Genomic DNA, 21315 nt, shown 5'->3' on the forward strand with positions numbered 1-21315 from the left:
TGGGTAACCAAACAGTTGATTGCCTTCCATGTCAATGGGGCAGAACATACTGTATGTTTGGTTACCCATATTCAAAATATCCTTTTGTGTGTGTGTGTGTGTTCAGCAGAAGAAAGAAACAACTTGAGTAAGTAAATGACAGAATTGAATTGGGTGTGCCAACTATCCCTTTAATCCTATTTGATTTTAGATACTTGCTATTTTTTACAACACAAGTTAATACAAATATGCAAATAGATATCAGAAACACGACACATTAATGGATTTATTGGAGATTCTTGACATATCCTTGATAACTGGGTCAAATATTTAACCAGACCACAAACACAAATTCTGGCCAATCAGCAACCTTTCACTCAATCACCTCTAAAAGCTAACCTCTCATCACTAACACATAAGAAGCTCAATGACATGCAACGACCAAGTACCCTTTATTACAGCATCACCTTACCTCTTGGATGTACAATTATGAATGTGTAAGTAAAAATGATAAAAGGAGGTTACTCTTGTTTTATGATGCTTCTTGGTTGGACTGGTTACCATTTAAATCATAGTGGTCTGTGCCATTCAAAATAGAGGGATGGACTTCCAGTTCAAGCAATTTCCCAGCCAATCTTTCATTCTAATTACTTTATACTATGAATAAACTATTAAAAAAAATAAAAATACTTCAATCTAATCAGCCAGGAAAATCTGTTGAGGTCTTGAATTAGTGACACCGGAAACCATAACGTGCATTAGGGATAAGAGAGCAGGTCAGGCCGGTCCTTTTTTACCCAACCCGTGCAATGCACCAAATGTGTTTGCAGATACTACATGGAGTTGATCTATACAAGGAGTCAGTAATACAAAACAGACAGGTAAAACAGGGATGGGGGGGGGGAAACCGTATTTGACAAACTGATTGTTCCCGTTGTTCTGAGAATTTGAAACACACCACACAAGACCTATGAAGAAGAACTTGTGCTGCAGCACAAATGCCTCACACGGAGAGGTGGTCTGGAGAAAGTCTGGAGGAATCCTGGCCACATTGTTTTCATCACTCAGTGGCCTTGAAAGAGAAAGACAGTTTAGGCCTCGACTTCCCTTTCCCCAAAATTATCTTCTGTTCTTCTTTCTGCTGTTTCTGTCGTTCTTGTTCCAACTTCATGCGCTCCTCATGTATTTTTCTCTGCTCTTCAACTATTCGTAGTTGTTCCTCAGCCTGCAGGACAGAAAAAGGTGTTTATTAGGAGATAAATATTAACAAGTGCAATATACTGGTATTGAAGATAATCGTGATTTAAAAAAAAAAAAATTATTGATAGTGTTAATTAGTGATGATGCAATATACCAGTATTGGCGATAACCATAATATTTAAAATAAACAGCACACATATGATATGACACTAATAATCCAGCACCAGTATCTGTTTGACATCCCAACGTACAGTAGGTGGCGGTATTGCACCTTAACACTGGGTGCCAACTGTCATAAAACACAAGTAGACACAGTGTGCTACTTTCATGCACAAGCATGTCGTCAGATATGACAGACACTCCACCCGCACTCCAAAATGACTCAATCACCCCCAGTCTGCAGGACTTGCCGATCAACACTGAGCGCAAAAGGTGGGCAATACAACCAACCAGTTCACCCACCTCCGCCTCTGTTATCTTGCAGATTTGGCCACTGTGCAGACAACATGTTGCAATTATTTTGCTAGTCCTGAAATGGTAAATGTTACATTAACCTGTTAACTGCTGACACCGAGTTCTTACGAGATCAAGAAAATATGATCATATAACACCGATTTTATCATCACTGCATTGGTTACCTATAAAGTTCCGTATTAATTACAAGGTATTGCTACTGACTTATAAAGCCCTAAACGGCTTAGCTCCAGTCTATTTAACGGATCTTCTATCGCCCTATAATCCATCGCGCTCTTTAAGATCACTAAATTCAAGGCTTTTGGTCATACCTAGGATATCCAGAACCACCAAAGGAGGGAGAGCGTTTTCACATTTGGCTCCAAAACTCTGGAATAGTCTTCCTGATACTGTTCGTTGCTCAGACTCGCTCTCCCAGTTTAAAACTAGATTAAAGTCGCATCTCTTCAGCCAGGCAGTCATATAATCGCACAGTTCAAACTACAATCCGGCCTGTAGCTCATAAATGCCAGAGGAGAACTGGCCCCCGACTGAGCCTGGGTTCTCCCAAGGTTTCTTTTTCTCTCCATTAGGTCACCTGATGGAGTTTTAGGACACCATTAGGTCACTTGATGGAGTTTTTCGGTTCCTTGCCACTGTTGCCTTTGGCTTGCTCAGTTGGGGATATTTTGGGGATATTTAATTTAATTTTATCAATCAATAAATTCCTCTTGAAACAAACTTTGTTGTATTATTTTAATTTAATACTGTGAAGCTGCTTTGATACAATCTGTATTGTGAAAAGCGCTATACAAATATACTTGACCTTTCTGTTTTATTAAATTTACATCCCTTGTGTCTTTTAGTCCAAAAGTGTTCTTATTCAGATATAAACGTATGGATTATCGTATGGTTACTTCAAATCTTTAGACAGCAGTATTTTTTTCTATTTTTACCCATTTTTAAGGACGATGTGTGCATGGTGGTGCACTAAACTCTTCACATCTAATTTATGTTTGATTCATACTCGACGTCGGAGGGCACAATCACACAGAAAGTCCACAAGTGAGACTCATACGAGTAATAAAACCCTAATATGGACAAAGACATTCATATATCACAAGTTATAACTGAATAAAACACAGATAGAGACATTATGACTGATTAAACATGAAGAGAGTTAACACCATTGCGACAGTCTATGGTTTATCTGTGTTCTTCAAGCGATCTCTGGTATTTTCATCAGGATAATGTACATTTATAATGCAATGCCAATTGACATAGCCTTTAGCACTGTATAGAATACTATAAAATGATATCATTTCTGCCTCGTTCTGTGATAAGAAGCAACATCAGTTCACAGAAGGAAGTTATTTCAAACTGGTTGCCATTAAGTGTAATTGTTCCTTTTGTATGCAATTGTTAAAAAAAAGAAAAAAATAACTAAGATTAATTTAACTGATAGCATTACTTTTTTCAAGATTTCTATAAATATCGCAATATGTCGTTATCGTGAATTCTTTTGGCCATGATAATCGTGTAGTGAAAAATCAGATATCCTGACAGCGCTAATGCGAATTTAATATTGGCTGATCCCTAACCGTCAACAGCATCGCCATATCTTGGAATGGTGACCATCTCGGTTTATGGTTCATGCAATATACTTTTTGCAGTTACATTTGTTAAAAAATAAAGATATAAAATACTAAAAACATTCAAGACTAGACTACTCATGCATAATGCATTGATATTCACTAGTCCCACACTTTAATTAAAAGCTTCAAGCAATAGTTCTGTGCTCTGACGTTCAATATAATGTACAAAAGAGCTTTACCAATAGTCGGTTTAATTTTGAGTCTTATATCATTTGCAATATGTAGTCGTTTATGACAAACCGAATTTTGTGAAAATTGTTTGAAAGGGACAGTTGCAAGACCACATCTAGTTCACTTTTACATGTTGAAAGGTGTATCTTGACCTTTATGGCTTGAAACTGAGAGGATCCCTTATACAAGTTCTGTTTTGCAACTAAACTCATCAGGACTAAAACTGAACTGTGATCTCCTTTTTTCTAAAAGACTGCTCTGTTGAGAAGGAGAACTCCACAAACCAAAACATGTCTAGTTGCTTATGCAATATTAATGTTCCACATGGCCACAGAGCAGGGGACATTCATTCTATATGAGAAGACAGCAAGGCCAATAGAGTGCTAGTTAGAAAGACTTCAAGGTGCTCGACACAAAGAACAGCTTTTAATGCTTTATCTGAAAATTCTGAACATGACCCAAGTTTGAGCTGCAAGCATAACATAAAGGTTTGATTGTTAATTTCTAACTAAATGGCTCCTCTGCCCTTAATTTCGATCATATACACTACTTCTCAAAAGTTTGTTTTTAAATTAAGTCTCGTATTCTCACCATTCAAAAATGCAGTAAAAACAGTAATACTGTGGGATATTATAACAATTTAAAATAACTTTTCTATTTTCATATATTTTAAAATATAATTGATATATGTAATGGAAAAGCTGAATTTTCAGCATCATTACTCCCGTCTTTAGTGTCACATGATCCCTCAGAAATCATTCTAATATGCTGATTTGGTGTGAAACATTTCAAATTATTATCAATGTTGAAAACAGTTGTGCCGCTCCACAATATTTCTGTGGAATCTGTGAAATTTTAATCCCACATTATTTGATGAACAAAAGTTTAAAAGAGCAGCATTTATTTGAATTATACATATTTTTTGCAATACTGCAGTTTATTCTATCACTTTTAATCAATTGAATGCATCCATGCTGGATAAAGCTTTTTAATTTCTTTTCAATGAATTGTTCCACTGTTTCAGCTATTCAGTTAAACTTTTATATGAAATGAAACATGACAAAACCACACGTACCAGTTTAGCTTGAGCATCTGCTATCTTGCGATTGTTCTCCACCAGTATTTTCTCCAGTTCTTCACGCTTTGACTTCTCTTCCTCCTGCAAAGTCAAACCGCTTTAATGTGAGTTGTAGTGGCAGAAATCATAAATATTCACAAGAATAAGTGGCACAACTTGAGCAAACACATAAAATGAGTAGATAATAAAGATACATTCAGCTCACCAGACATGGATAAACCTACAGTAAACTTGTCCTTCACTCACGAATAAAGTTCCTAGAGGAGTCAGGGTCATATTGGGAATACGTTTTTTGTTTTCCTTTTAAGTACAATGTACCACCAATCAGCAAGGGAGGTTCTTTCAAACCACTGACCTGTGTTCTTGGTACTTCTCTACTTACATCTCACTCTCAGAAAAAAGGCCACACAGTGAAGTGCCGTCTGAGGAGCAGTCAGCTTAAATGATGTATAGGACCAACAGAAGCGTGAATAACTTTCATCACTTCTATTCATAAACAACTGAGAGGGATAGTGAAGTTCAGGCGAATAGCAACCAAAGCTCATGGAACTCGCAGGAGTTGTGCATGAGCTGTTTTGTTCAAGAAAACTGTGAAACATGAAATTAAAGAATGGTAGTACTGTGTATGACAGAACTGTCATACTCAGTGCTACTATGATGTACGTAAGATTAGAGTTACAATTAAAAAAATTAAATCATTTTTCACTTAATTTTGAGAGGAATTAGGCTAAAGACCCTGACATACTTCAAGCGACATCGAAGAACAAACTGAACGTAATTTCTAACAAAATCAGGCCAAAACGTAGTTCGTTTGGAGTTTTGAACAGCTCGCCAAGGCGAACTTTCACTCCAGCTGGTAAACGCCTTCAAACTACAATTGGTCTGTGGCAATTATGTAATAGGTAGGTGTAATCTGAGGCTCCGCCTTCTTTGATGTGGAAAATTTAGGTCAGATATCTGCAAATAAAAACATTAAAACATTGGAGAGCTACTTTAGAGAAGAAACTGAAGTTGTACTTCTAATTGAAAGCGACACCGACACAGTTTTTTCATGTACTGTAAAGCTGCTTGCTTTAAAGCAATCTGTTGAATAAAGTGATAGATAGATAAACGTGACGTGACTTTACTGGAGTCCCGAATTGCAGAGCTGGTGCAAACATATCCAGGTTGCTAAGATCACATGCTTTCTTAACTGCAGCTGTTCTCTCACAGCTGTCATTTTTGTTGTGCCTTTATTTTGTTATTGCATGGAAAGTGCGCAGCATATATTTACATATTCATCTAATCGTCGCTCTCAGCAGTGTGGGCGCCGTCGGGATGTTCGCTAACACTGCAACGGTATTTCAAACTTCTTTTTACCCCTAAACGGAGAATGAAAGAGAACTTCGCTGTGAGTATATCAGAGCCTTAAGGCCTGTTTGACACCACACACTCATACAGTGTGCAAAGAAAGCAACATCAGGCTTCACACAGGTCGCTTATCCACAAATAAACTGCAGATCCAAACAGAAAATAACGTGATTTCGGAGTTACTATATCGAATATTTCCCATTGCACAGTTAATATGAATGCCTAAATATCTGTTGCTTTCGTGTGTGTGTGTGTGGTGTGAAACAGATCCAATTCCAACAAAACTACAGGAACCTACCCATTTAACCAGCATTCGTAAGCACATACATTCTGTGCTGCCAGTTCACATGCAAGTTACCTCCCGAGCTTTCTGAGCAGCCAGCTCCGCATGTCTCTGTTTCTCCAGCTCCTCCAGCAACTGCTTCTCCATGATGCGTTTAGCCTCCTCCACCCGTCGCAGCACTTCTCTTTCAATCTCATCCTTTCGCTTTTCCAGTTCCTCCTCCACGCGTTTGGCCACAAGTTCCTCTACGCGCCGCGCCGTCTCCTCCTCAATGAGCCGCTCCTCGATCTCCTGCTGTCGGCTAGGGAAGAAGAGATTGCAGTCAGTAAGTAATACAAAATGAAAATGTACGTAGTGCTAATTATGAAATGAAGCACGACAGGTAAACATAAACAACATGAAATGCAATGCACGTGCTAGCTGCCATTGTGCTTGGAAAATCAACAACTTCAAAGTGTCAGCTTTTCAGAAGTGGTTCACTTCTGTAGGCTTTTTAAAGTCCAAAATTGAAACTGCAATCAATGTTGAATGATAATTTAATGATTGGGGTAACATATCTTTAAGTATAATTATGCATCTCATTTATACCTTAATAGCTATGGTTACTACAGCTTATTGGTTTTATGACAGATAATGAAGATTATATTGTTGTCTAACACTTCCCTAGAGGACACAAAATCAAAGTTCAAATTCAGACAATAGGCTATTTATTTATGTATGTATTCAATGACATGACATGCACATTATTGTGTCCAAGGACAGTATTTCCTTTTAAATAATTAGATAAATGCATGACATATCACTTTATTCTATAAAACCCATTTAGTTTGAATACATTTTTACATTTAAATAATGCATATTATTTTATGTTTTATCATCTTAAACCCCCCAAAATAATGTCTTAATAATAACTAAATTAAAAACTAAATACTGTGGCATCATTTCAGGTTTGTAACCTTTCATATAAACAAATTGTATAAATATTGGTAGTTTTAAAGCTGTTCTGTGTGAAAAAAAAATCAAGTTTTCAGAGTTTTAGTGTCAGTACTACATTAAACTAAAAAAAATTAAATAAAAATAAATAAATATATATATATATATATATATATATATATATATATATATATATATATATATATATATGAAGAGTTCAGTTGCAAAAGCCTCTAAGTGCCATCTGAAATTTTCACTTAAATGCCAATGAAAATTACCTATGAATTGTCATTTAAGTGAAATTACTGAACTTTAAATATACGAGCTGGATAAAAATGATCATTCTAGAAGAAAATTTCAGATGGCACTTAGAGGCTTTCGCATCTGAACGGTCTGATTTTACCAGTAGAATGTGGCCCACATTATTTTTAATATATATAGCTAGTGACAGTGCAAGCCTGTTCGTCTAAAATAATTCTGTATTTTCAGCTTCAGAATTATGAATATTTTTATTCTGGTGTCACCACTGTCCTGTGCATTGGGTTATCACCAGTAACAAGTCCAAGCCTATTCATTTCAACACCCACAATGGAATATCAAATTTAACCTTTTATCATGTCTTGGAGTATCACAATATTGTGCGTTCAGAATCATGATATGTCGAATCTTGACATGAGGGTATTGTTACACCTCTAGTAAATATGATTATGCATCATCCAGAAGACCCCAACTGATCGTTGTGGCAGAGTGAAAGGTTTTGTAGGACTCTCTCAAATACTGGTAAAAAAATGCTCATTTCAAGTACGGGTAGGTTGGTACACTTTCCATGTCTGGACTACTATACAACTATTTGGTTGTACCGCCTGAAAAATAAGTCAAAAAATGAATTTAAACACTTTGAAATGTAATCTAACAACTGAACACAACGTTTAAACACATTGTTCATGACTCAAAAATATGCATTACATCAGTTTTGAAAAGATTTTTAAAAATGACCCATTATGTAGCCAAAGTTTCTGTCAGATTCATTTAAATAACCAGCCTGGCTGATTGATGGGTGTATACTTACACATTAGAGCGAAAATTAAGATTTTGAGAATTCAGTCACTCCACAACCCAAAAATACAACGTATTACGGTTGTATTTTGAACATGGTTCAATGGTAGTGTCTAGTGTGTCATTGTTTTGACATGCACCTCCGTTTTAACATGGTATGCTTTGCAAAAGCTCGGTGTACTTAAGTAAATATAATTCAGATATTGTACTATGTATGGCAGTATCTTGATAGTGCTAACTTAGTATCTGATGGCACTTTTAAATGTGGCCTGAAAACCCACATGGAAATACTACCACGTAAACACTATTGTACTGAAATTGGTGTACTTGCATTAGTACTCCCAGAACACGATGATACATGTACAACAAAAACACGGTAGCTTTCTTCACTTTATGGTTCCTCCACAGTACTTTTGTATCTTCGTGTGGCTCACATTATTCAGGAGATGTCTACTCTACAGCATGACTGTCATGACGGGTTTCGTTTTGGAAAGTGTGGGTAACGTTACTCACATTCTCCTCTGTCTTTCCATTTCGACTCTCTTCTCTTCTTCCTCTTTCTTCTGTTTTTCGTCTACAGCACTCCTCTTACTTATCGCCCTGCCGAAAATATCGATTCTCTCCGGCGGCGTGGCGGCTCTCTCCCTTTCCCGGCGAGCCGCGGCCGTGTTTGATTTGGAACGAGAGCGCGACTCTCTCTTCCGACTCCTTTTGGACTCTCGGGACTTCGAGCGCCTCTTTCTCTCTTTGTCCCGGGACCTTGATCGAGAGCGGCTTCGCTTTTTACTGTGCTTACTATTTTTGGAGTGCTTGGAGCGGGAAGAGCTGCGGCTCCGCGAACGACCCATTTCAAACGCCGTTAGAGTTCAGTAGCAGTAACCAGAACACTGAACACCTCTAAAGCATCGGATAGAGGAGTGCACGCACCTGGTCGTCTTTCAAACAAGCCCCAAATTACACACTTAAGGAATCAGTCCCGACTGCATGACAATAATCTTGAAGACGAAACTCTTATTTGGAAATAAATTGTTTAATAAGAACGTGATTGCTTAACTGCACGGTACCATTTATCTTGTATGGTTTAAAAAGCAAGATGGAGGATGGCTGTTCTCAGATCCCAGAATGCAATTTCTTATTTTTTCCTACGTTGTGACGATCGACACTTGGTTACATCGAGTACTGCCATCATCTGGCGTGGAGCGTAAACGAGAAGCCCGTTTTATTTTAGAGAATCATTTGGACGGTTCGTTCAATGAACCGAGTCATCACTCCCGGCTATTTTCTATTTTTGTGTGTGAAGTTGTTAGATAGATAGATAGATAGATAGATAGATAGATAGATAGATAGATAGATAGATAGATAGATAGATAGATAGATAGATAGATAGATAGATAGATAGATAGATAGATAGATAGATAGATAGATAGATAGATAGATAGATAGATAGATAGATAGATAGATCTTAATTTTAATTTTGAACATGTAACATTATAACTATAATAACTTTAAAAAATACGGCCAAAAACAGCCATTATAATAACATTAAGACTATGCTTTGTTTTTATTGATAAGAAACCTAGCCTGCACAATCTTGATGCAATCTGATATATATCATCAATTATGAATAAAAGCAGCAGAATATTTAATTAATCTCAAATGCCAAAATGAAAAGGCTGAAGTAGGCTAACAGCATGCAGATGTAGATGTAAGATATCCTTTAATCATACACATTAAGGAAATAATAGAAGGCATTATTATTATATTAATACTACCAATACCTGGGTTTAGTTGTTCACTTCGCTCAGTGCTTTGCTTGCTTTTCAAGATATAATATTTTTAGTTGGAGTAAAAAGACAGATTTTCATGTAATTGGGTTCTCTATGCACGAATATTGATATTAATTGCATTTTGGAAGTTTACATGAATGAGGTGCTAACTCCAACTAAATCCATGTCAAAAAGCATTTTCCAAATATCAGAAATGCAGGCTTTTTGAGATCAAATAAATAAATAAAATAAAAGCATACCAATATTTCTTCTTAAAGTATGTCCCCGGCTTTAGAGATTTCTAAAATGAACTATTGAAAGGAATTGTGTTAAAACTTTAATCATCATTTTAATTATTCATTTATTTTCCTTCTTACAAGCACTTTTCCTTATAGGCTGCCTATACATTCATTGTATAACGTTGACAAAGCTTGATGTTTGTAAAAGACTCTCTTGGAATTACACATTAACTACTACATATCACCTTTATGAAGATCAGTCAGTATAAACCGTTGGTCCTGTTAACCTAAAAGGATTTTCATAATGATATCGTCCCTAACATGAGCTTGGTCTTTGTCAAAAACATAGCCTACTAAAACGACACTACCCTGACACCTGCTGGTCAAATAAAGCCACTGCAAGATGAGACTTAACTCCTCCCAAACGCTACGTCAGCAATCAAGTAGCCTATGGAATGAGATACATGGATGGAGCAAAACCACATTTTGTGCAAGTACTCCAAGATGGTAGGCTATATGTTCATTTAAGAGATTATGTCGTAAGGAAACTGTTTTATATAAATGTGTTTTACATAATTTGTCAATATATATATATATATATTTTTTTTTTTTATTAAGCATGATGTTGAGTAAAGTAGGCTACACACGCATAGCCAGGCTATATTAATTAATATTAATTTCCCTTAGTTGCGGTTTCTTGTATGTTGGCATAGTGTGTGTACAAGAAATATATATTTACTTCATTTTATAACACTTACATGCTAATGTCAGCAACAGCAAGGACTGGCAACACTCTTCATGTGGACTTTACTCCTTTGACCACAAGATGGCAGCCAAGTTTCGCCAAATGCCAATGTTGAAGGACGATTTCACGCTTCTCTGACATAAAAAGGTTCGAAAATTGAGAACTTTTGTTTGTTTTGCTTTTTGTGTCCCAGTCAACCATCTTCGCTCAGCCCGATACATTTGTCGCAGTCGTGGACCGTTTAAAGCTAGGCTAATCCTCGTAAACCGTTTTTCGACCGAAACCTCTCGACTTAAAAAGGTTCACTCTTTAATTAATGCTATTACATATAGGCTATGGGCTAGGCCACATGTTATTAAAAATAGATAAATAAATGACTTAAAAAGCAGCCCAAAGAACTTGCTGCTCTTTGGCCGTGTTTTATTCGTTTATCTGCTACTTATTGACTAAGTCTTCAAATGCAATATCCTCGTGCCTTGATCATGTCTATTTTTTTTTCTTCTTCTTCAACAGATCCCCCCACCTGTTTATCCCAAAATAAATAGGCTATTAGATGGAGAACAGATACATTTTTTTTTTTTTTTTGCTATATGAACTAAGTTGACAAGAGTGATGTAGAAGTAATGTATTCGCTGTGAAGCTTACACTGGCGACGTAGGCTAGCCTATCTGAGAAAAAGGTTTTCACGTTAAGTGATCTAATTTTTAGCAGTAAGAAAAAAGGTGTTTTAAAGTTGTAGTTTTTGTTGTCATCATCATCACAGTTATGCATGATATGATAATAGTAAGGCCTGTCGTCAGGGAGTAGGCCTACATGTTATTTAAGAAAAATATAATTGTATTTTGAGAATGACAATTCATAGACAACATAGGCTAGTCTGTGGAGTAAAACGCCCCCAGGGGGCATCACTTCCCACTATCATAATTACTGTAGTTACCATGTTCTGACCAAGACATCCTTTGTTTTTCCATCAAATGTAGGCTAATCTAACTAGGTGGTTGAATAAAAAAAATATATATTTGGAATTATATAAAAAAATTACCTCAAGTTAGCATTAGCTAGGTAGTTAGCTAGCCAATTAGAATCAGCTAACAATATTTTTCAAATAGGTTGAATTTCAGCATGGTTACTTTAATAAATAATCATATTTATCTAACTTGCTGTTATTTTGGCTTGTCTTTTTCATTTTAAGCTAAATCTGCGTGTAGCCTACTCTGATTTTGCTGTAAATGTATAATCAAATTGCTTTATCAGAGTGGGGGCCTTTTACCCCACCTTGGTACAATTTTTTTTTTTTTTTATCTAATAACATGAAAACTGGACATTTTTCATACTTGGTTTATAATTTATGTCATTGTCACTGAAAACTAGGATAACTATTCTAGACACATTTAACTTTTGTTTCACAGAAAAAATTACAGTCCTTAAGGACTGTACCCACTCTACCCTACACAGAACATCCATTGGGAGGCGTTCATGTAATTGCAAAATATAAACCAGCTTGATGGGAAAAAAACGACACCTTTCGGCCCGTTGTTCAATGAATCACCTCTGTTTTTATAGGCCTACACAGTAAACTATAGGCCTAGATTAAAATGAAATTATTAGCATTTGAAATTGCAACAAAATAATAATAATAATTAAAAAAAATTATAAAATGAAATAAAAATAAGGAATGGAATCATAAGGACAACAACCATCCTTTAACTCTGGTTTTTAGACAATAGAATAGGCTTCGTCACTTTTATGCAGATCGCTTGTGATTAAATCATGCCAATCTAATATTTAAATTAGTCTAGAATAATTAAAGTAATAAATGTATTTTAAACTACACCATATGGCAACGTCATGTAAACCCCGTATGCAACATTAATAATAGCGGCAGATTTGCTGACGTGAGCTAGAAAAAAATGCGCTAAAATTTAATTCGTTTTAGCTAGGCTACATCTATTGTGAACCGGTGCTTAAACTGCACTTCTTGAAACTTTATTGCCTTTTATTTTTATGACAAAGTAAAGTTCAAGCAACCTGTTTTGCAAAACTGAAGTTAAACAATGAAAATAACTGAATGTCCAATACAGTAAAATCTTTGCAAATGTTAGACTATGTAGGCTAATGCACTGAAGCAGAACGAATAACAAAAGAAGTTGAAGCACCATCTTTCCTGAAGAAATTCTCACCTTGTAGGCTATTTGAACGTCGTATCGTGATCAAACATCCATCAGGAAAATTTAGAATTATTTAGAAATATTTTAGCCTATAATCAACATCTGAAAAGACAAGTTTAGACATTTGGCCCCCAGCCTTTTTATGGGAGGAAATTAACAAACATTTGTTTTATCTTTTTTATAAATATATAAATATATATTTTTTGTCTTTGACTTTGATTTGAAGTGAAAAGCCGAGAGCTTCTGCTCACATTTTCTTTGCGGGAAAACATGTGCTAAATAAAACATCCCTTTTAGTGAAAGTGTTCACTTGAAACAGTGAATGCGACTGGCAGCGTTTCACATTGATTTATTTTGCTCGACAAGGTGTAGTTATTCTTGTAGGCAGAGGTGGATTTTTCATAGTTTAATCAAGGCAATTATGCTGTTAGCTAATTGGCTGAAACAATTCTGAAAAGCACAACTGAAGCAATCCATAAAACACACCTGGGATGAAAATGGATGTGTGTGGATAAGTTTTATATATGGAATATTTATTTTATTAACCAAAAATCCTATTGTGTTGTTGTCAGGTTCTCGCTATGAGCGCCTATTTTATGTAATTAAAGATCCCGTGAGCTATCATTGCAACAGAGCTATTCAAGACCGGACAATATTTCAACCTGTCCATAATGAAATTAAAATAGTTACAACTTCGATTTTTACATGATTTTCGAGACATTTAGAGAAGGGCGTGTGTATTATATTCAATAATACGAGGTGCGGCCCGTTGCCACATTCATCATCCCATTACTGTACCCAATCCAGGTCCGATTCGTGAAGGGTAAAATGAATTACCGACGTTAAGTCGTCAATAAAGTCATTTCAGTAAATGGTGTCTCAGATGACTCCGGCATTATTCAACGGGCTTTATCAGCACTGGGGAAATTACGTCGCCTCTACACCTCATGTAATACGGCCCTGCTTACCTTGATAAAGCGCCCTGCCAGCGGCTAGTGACAGTGCTTTTGACCGGCTTTTATTCACTCGCTAGTGATGAACGCCAAGCTGATCAGGCGGAATGGGCGCTAATTAAAACCTATAAATTATCTTTTGCAGCCCCTCTCAAGACGTCGCATGCAGCCGAGATAAGAGCTGGAGTGCTAATTTACCGCCTGAAAAGGAGCGTGCCTCACAATGGCTACTTGGCTCAAATAGCATATTGATAGTGTCCTAATTAGAAATTTATTAAGTACCCACTCGAGCTTTTCGAATAAAGATTTCAACCCAACCAGTTTTATATGAATAAATGCTGCATGTAGGCTACTAAAATTCCGTGTTATTATTCTAAATGTTTTGTGTGCATGCGTTCCTGCTTCCCCTTTTGGCGTATTATTTTGCGTAGCCTAATTGGTGAAACTTTAAACCATTTAGCCTACTTGTTATTAACACGTCTTGCTTTTATGTTGTGAGTTTTTCTTTTTTCGTTTTAACTAAACACGGTTGCTGCCACATTTTCTTGATGTGGCCATCCATTTGTGAATCATTTTAAGGATCATGCGCGTAAACAGTAAACTGTCCATTGTTTTATAAATGTAACCCGAATGCGATTCATTTATCAAATTAACACGCTTTCATTCAAACCAAAATATTATTTAATATGGCTGCATTAATATGACTAGACATTCGGATAGGTTACACCAGCAAAAGTGTGTTGAATTATGGGTTAGGTCAGGTAGAAATCCTTAAGGTAGGCTAGCAATTGCAATTTAATTACTACTTTTGACAGTGTCTGGTTAAAACGTTTCGACTGAAAAATAAGTAAATAAGTATAGAGCTATAAATACGGTCTAGTCTGTTGCTTTGTTATTACGATAATTAGGTGAATTATATAGGCCGACCTTATATGCTATCAGACTATAATATTTTGACATATAATTGCAAACTTTAATATTAATATTATTTATCAATCTATCTAATTTTATGGTAATTCTGCTTCTTAACCATTATTTATTTCATTGTCTCAAAGAATAATAATATTGGTCAAATTATGAAGGCTCACTCCTGTTTTCTTTCACTAGCTCCGTCTATCGCCTACACTAAGCATCCCAGAAAATAGCTATTCGCGATGTTATTAGTGTCTAGTTTTGACAAAAATACAACGAGCAACTAAAATAATGAATTATCAGGCAGCAGTGTCGGGTCTTTTCTGTCAAAAGCCAATGCCGATCCAAAAACATCCAGTCCTCATTAGAGTGGATTTCCCGTTCGCCAGCGTATTTGGTCTTGGAAATCCATCCATTTGCATAAGATTGTAAAATTCTATTGGATATTCTCTTCTTGTGACACCAAGGATGTTGGTACCCCATTGGTCTATTGCACGTGTGTCTCGCTCACGTGCTTCCGGTTAAGGAAAAAAGTATGTGAGGGGCACAGTGATTTTAGAAAGAGTTTGTTAAGCGCGAGCTGTCACACGGGGCAGCGAGTCGGGGACTGCGGAGCATCGCGCGATGCATTATCTGACATGAATAACGGGTGCGTTTTGACACTTGAAACGCCTTGATCGCGGAAAGCATTCCGATGCTATGACAGTCGCTCCTCTTAAGGTATTTCGTATACCTTTATTTTAACAGTATAGACTGTATTCTTGTGTGTTGCTATCCGGATACTGCTCTTTGCAACAAGTGGAATTTTGGAGTGCAGACCACGATCCAGCTTGTCATGGAGGAGCAAAAGGATCAAAATAGTCGTGATTCGACTGAATCTGATAGCGTCTCGCTCTCACCCAATATACCATCTCCTCCGATTTTACCTCACCAGGCTGCGCAGCAAGCCCACAGAACCACGAACTTTTTCATCGACAATATTCTACGGCCAGATTTCGGCTGCAAGAAAGATCTTGGGAGTAGGGACCGCGCGCAAACCTCGGGTAGGGAGAACGTTAACCCTATGGTAATAAGGCCGTCGCATAATAGCAGCCTTTGCCAGGATTCAAACTGCAGTAGTGACAGCACTTCTTCGTCCTCGTCGTCTTCACCATCCTCAAAGTCGACCTCGGCAAAGCTTGTCGAGGGAAATGGAACTACCACAGCAAGGTACGGGGAGAATACGACGTCGATAGTGGTGGTGAACGCTAACGGGGGAACTCCGCCGGCTAAAGAGTCGCAGCCTTTACTATGGCCTGCGTGGGTGTACTGCACCAGGTACTCGGACAGACCTTCATCTGGTAAGGCGCTAGTTTCTTAATTGCATTGCATAATTCACAAACAGCGATTGACGCTGCACGCGAAAAACTTTTTTTTTTGTTCTTTTTTTTTTTTTTGGAGGTCGCATAGTGAGCTATTTTTTTATGATTGGCTATAGCGCGTTTTAATCAAACTCGTTTTACGCAGCGTCTGAAGCTGTCACTAATATTCAGCAGTCTTGGGTTGTTTTGAGGCATGAGCGAACAATAGTCACTTAGGCCGCAAACCATTTTGTTCACTTTCTGTAGAAAGACAAAATATGCAAAGTGCGTTTATTGTGTAGCCTAGTTCAAAACATTATATAGTTCTGATCGCCCTTTACATTTCTAGCCTTTTTCTGGTGAAACTTTACAATAAGGTTTCATTTGTTAACATTAGTTAATGTATTAACTAAAATGAACTAAGCATGAGCAATAGGCCTACATTTGTTACTGTATGTGTTAATAAAAACACAGCTGTTCAACGTTCATGTTAGTTCACAGTGCATTAACTAATGTTAACAAATACAACTTTGAATTTTAATAATGTTGAAATTAACATTAACAAAGATGAATAAATGCTGTAGAAGTGCAGTTCATTATTAGTTCATGTTAACTAATTGTGTTAACTAATGAAACCTTACTGTAAAGTATTAATCTTTTTCAATAAAAAATAATTGTAGCCTTCTATAAAACCATCTTACAATCACTGACAATAAAGGGAATGGTGGATACGTTAATGTCAAGTAGCCTATAGATAATGTGTAATAGATAACACGTAGGCTATATATTTAGATAATAGTAATCCGTTTTAAATTAGTCTGTCTAACCACAGTTTCCCAGCAGCATAATGATATTCATAATAACAACAATAACGAGCATATCTTTTCTCAGTATAGCGCTTAATTTATCTTAGTCTGTGATCATGGGTATGAGTTAATCTGAAAGTAGTTTATGTTTAGAATCTCCGTACAAACAGCTTTATCTTAATAAAGGAAAGATAAGAAGAGGAAAGTGCCGAGATTTAATCAACCAAGTTTTGTGGCGTTCGTTGAATCCACCATGACTTTATGCTGCTGGCTATATTTGTAATTAATTTATGATTTCAGGATATTATTCAATATTCAATAGATATTTGCATAAATAGCCTATTTGAATTGCTATTTTGTTATAGGGCTAAAACTCGAATTGATTGATTTTTGTTGTCTGTTATTAATCTCCTCACGCTGTAAATGTGTTCAGTTCTTACTTTTAGGCGTTTTTTATTCCTGTCTTAAACCCAGTGTATTCCCATGGTTTCAGTATATATATATTTTTTTAAATAGGCTATTGTTTGACTTCAACAAAAGCCAGTTCGTTTAGATGTTACCACACGAAGTACATTTTTAGGTTGACTGCAAAATATTTTTACACTGCATACCTGCCATAAAGTCAGCTGGCTTGTTGGAAAAGATGCTTTGATTGACTTCACTGATTGACTTACTGATTGAGCGATCAGGCACTGGACTTTCACAGACGGCAAGCAGAATTTCGATCATCTGAGTGCAGTTTCCTGAAGGAAAAGCTTTTGGTCCTGATCTGTTGTTGATAATGCAGAAAATTGTTTTCTTGACGAGCGTGTAATGCCACATGCGTGGTGATATTTGCTTTGCATAATATGCTGTAAGCAGGTCTTTAGCTTTTCTTATTTTATTTTTTAAATTGCACACTGTGCATGAATGGGTTTGGATATGAGCTGCATTATTCATGGATACATTAAAGGTAAAAACTATTTCTAGAACAATAACAAGACAGTTGTTGCAATGGAGCAAAACGTACAAATGTAAAATCAAAAATATAATGTCGGGAGAAAGTAAAATAAAGTAGAGTTATCTTTCGCAATCAACACAGCTCGTCTGCAAAGGTTACCTTATAGAGATAGCTAATCGTTTTTTTTTATGTGCATTACGTCTTTCAAGTTTAGCTTGCATTTTTAAATGTTTTATTAAAATATAGTTTTTTATAGGCCTAATACCCAATCGCTTTACTGTTTTATAGAGAGAAAAACAAAAACGTATTAATCTATCGATTTATTTTTTCTCTGTGACTGACAATAACAAGGTGATTTCGAACTTAACTACTGCTATTGTTGTCGAAAACAGGGCGAATGTAGGCCTACTTACTTAGCCTGTGTTGACATGTTGTCATTTTGTCTGATATGCTGGTAGTAATAATATACTATATTATACTCTGTGCATTTAATGCAACCTAAAAAAAAAAATTAAAAAAAACTTTTGTAAGAATAAGCTGACTCACACAAAGACTCATTCGGCTTTCCCGCCATGTTAGCTGGGTGTAAGCTCAACTGACTGTCGAGGACTGAGGCCTACATGCAAGCTTTCATTGCAGGTCTACGATTTGCTTATCATTAAATATCTTATAAATTTAACAGTGCATTTCATGGTTACAGCTATTATATTTTGTGGCTTAGAAATAAAACAAAATACACTTTTTTTTCAGCTGTATTTTGTTTCACTGCCTGTTTGGCAAATACATGTCTACTTGTCAGCTGACATAATATAGTCCACCCCAAGACTCATTATGTTTCATTGCAAACACTCATTGTTTATTCAGTAACGAAAGAGAAAGGGCTGCGTAATGAACTGTAGTATGAATCTTTGTCGACATTTCTAAAAGAACGCTGCCGAAATAGCTTGTCCAATACGGAAGTGTCAGGTAGGCCCACATGTTAACACCGCATCAATCGTTGCATTCTCTGTCAGGTGTGGGTAACCTATGTAGTGTTTACTGCTTTATGATATTTATGTCTTCGTTTTATTGTTGTTTCTACACTAGGCCCAAGGACACGAAAATTGAAAAAGAAGAAAAGCGAGAAAGAAGACAAGCGACCGAGAACCGCTTTCACGGCTGAACAGCTGCAGAGACTTAAAGCCGAGTTTCAGGCCAATCGGTACATTACGGAGCAGCGGAGACAGTCACTGGCCCAGGAACTCAATCTCAATGAGTCACAAATAAAAATCTGGTTCCAGAATAAGAGGGCCAAAATCAAAAAGGCCACTGGCTATAAGAACGGCCTCGCTCTTCAGCTCATGGCTCAAGGACTCTACAACCATTCCACAACCACAGTTCAAGATGAAAAAGAAGATAGCGAATAAAATGGCCCGGGTCCTCTTCTTGAAAAGGCCATGGACGCTGACCCCAACAAAAGTGATTTTTCATATTTTTATGAATCAAATGAAAAGGAGATGTCTTCGAATTCTGCGAAACGAAGATACGATATATAAACACATTTCTGTTTATCATACAGTATATGGACATGCATCTAAATACGAACACTATGAAAATTTATATATAGCCAAAACTGTAAGATGTATATATTTAATTCCAGGTAAGGGGATGTCTATATTACTCCTTACTTGCTGTATATTTCTAACGTTTCTTCTCCTTTCCCAATGTGGTTGCTCACCGTTTCAGTAGGCCTAAGTGTCAGGCTTGTTAGAGTTTTTGTGATAGCCCTGTCTCTTAAATCCCTTATCTCACAGTTCTTCAAATGCGTGACTGAACCAACGCTTCAAGCCAAAGATTTTAATATGTTCAGATGATGTTGTCTGAAATAAAAAAGGTAGAATGTGCCATTGCTTTTTTTCCTAGTCTACAAACCCTTAACATAATTACACGATCTGTAGCTATTTAAACGCTACGATGACTTGTCGTTCTCCCAAACCCTTGAGAGATTTTTGTTTAATAAATGTATCACAAAACGATGCTTTTCTACGCTACTCTAATTTGTTTGAATGATGCAGTGTGGTTGCACTGCAAGAGAAAGGTGTTTTACGGATAACGTATTGCAATTTTTATGAAGGGAGATATTATAATATTGGGAGATAAAAGATTAAAAAAAAAAGTCAAGTCTGTTTTAAGAAATAACATAAGGTCTAAGACTTAGTCTTATTCTAAGACTCCTTATTATTTATGATTATTAAATTTATATAGGACTAAATGTAGGCCTAACTATATGTGCCATTTTGATACATAAGTAAGTATAAAACATGGAATACAAAATGTAAGGGCATTTTTAAGGGAAACTAATATAAATGATAGATAGCCTATTTGAGCCTTGCTGATATATTGCGTAGTTCTCTTCCACAAAATATATGTACAATAGCCTAGCATATATAAATACAAATGTGTATACACACACACACACACACATTATATATATATATATATATATATATATATATATATATATATATATATATATATAGAAGGCTACTAAAAAACATATAGGTTACTATTATTCCAAATGAAAGTATATCTTGGAACGCATTTTGTATTATTTTAATTTAGGCAAGATAATTGGACAGCATTCATTCTTTGTGATGCCAACAATCCAGCTATTGACTTGAACCAAGATTCTGCGCATGTCAATGGTAGACTATTGTACATGTGTCAAAATAATTGTGCTCTGCGAATCTGCCAGACTTAATTAAACGTAAGACGAGGCTATATCTAATTAATCTTCCACCCTATATGGAACGGCATCTTCTACATGGAATATTTAAAAAAAAAATATATATATATATATATTTGATTTCATTTTATCAAGTGAAGGCCTACGATGGCATGCATTTATCTCTGTATTTGCTGGTTTCGCTTATAGCAGGCAATCATAATTTGCATCAACGTCACACATCTGACTTCTTGCGATGACAACAGCAGTGCAGAAAGCGCTCGGATAGCGGAGTGTCTTTGCGAGGCAGTGTGCAGGAGCCTGTGTCTAGGGATCAAAGAACAAATTCGGAAAACTCTCCCAACGAGGTTAAAAGGTCAAGCTGAGCAGTCAAAACAAAATCATGGATGTTTAAAAACACCACATTCTCTCTGAACAGTCCGCGTATTATCTCAAGACAAAGCGCACTGAACATTACGTTTCAAAGTAGGGCAATACAATAATCTTGTTATGAAATTTTAGTTTAATAAAGGTATGCTGGCGGCCCGTATTTGGGTGAATAATACATTTGTTTTTATGTGAAA

General features: G+C 36.3%; 2 protein-coding genes across 2 annotated transcripts; one reads left to right on the forward strand and one right to left on the reverse strand.

Annotated features, from left to right (window-relative positions):
* Positions 1–238: 238 nt before the first annotated feature.
* Positions 239–9283, reverse strand: arglu1b (arginine and glutamate rich 1b). Its single transcript, XM_082163939.1, has 4 exons — positions 8672–9283; positions 6245–6470; positions 4534–4617; positions 239–1204 (listed from the first exon to the last, which is right to left on the reverse strand). Exons 1-4 carry the CDS (start codon positions 9004–9006, stop codon positions 1040–1042), a joined length of 810 nt encoding a protein of 269 aa, XP_082020065.1. The 5' UTR covers positions 9007–9283; the 3' UTR covers positions 239–1039.
* Positions 9284–11080: 1797 nt separating this feature from the next.
* en1b (engrailed homeobox 1b) lies at positions 11081–20201 on the forward strand. The gene is made up of 2 exons (XM_082163935.1): positions 11081–16281; positions 19114–20201. The coding sequence occupies exons 1-2, from the start codon at positions 15777–15779 to the stop codon at positions 19431–19433; spliced, it is 825 nt and encodes a 274-aa protein (XP_082020061.1). The 5' UTR covers positions 11081–15776; the 3' UTR covers positions 19434–20201.
* The last annotated feature ends 1114 nt before the right edge of the window (positions 20202–21315 follow it).

The sequence above is a fragment of the Leuciscus leuciscus genome (assembly GCF_965113295.1).
Source record: "Leuciscus leuciscus genome assembly, chromosome: 3".
NCBI lineage: Eukaryota > Metazoa > Chordata > Actinopteri > Cypriniformes > Leuciscidae > Leuciscus > Leuciscus leuciscus.

What these genes read in the sequence shown, in the direction of transcription:
- arglu1b (XM_082163939.1), bottom strand. Translation starts at nt 9,006, where the DNA reads ATGGGTCGTTCGCGGAGCCGCAGCTCTTCCCGCTCCAAGCACTCCAAA. An exon ending in ATGGAAAGACAGAGGAGAAT is followed by an intron (nt 6,471 to 8,671) that starts GTGAGTAACGTT and finishes CTTCTTCCCTAG; the next exon opens with CCGACAGCAGGAGATCGAGG. An exon ending in CAGATGCTCAAGCTAAACTG is followed by an intron (nt 1,205 to 4,533) that starts GTACGTGTGGTT and finishes TCTGTCCTGCAG; the next exon opens with GCTGAGGAACAACTACGAAT.
- en1b (XM_082163935.1), top strand. Translation starts at nt 15,777, where the DNA reads ATGGAGGAGCAAAAGGATCAAAATAGTCGTGATTCGACTGAATCTGAT. An exon ending in CTCGGACAGACCTTCATCTG is followed by an intron (nt 16,282 to 19,113) that starts GTAAGGCGCTAG and finishes TTTCTACACTAG; the next exon opens with GCCCAAGGACACGAAAATTG.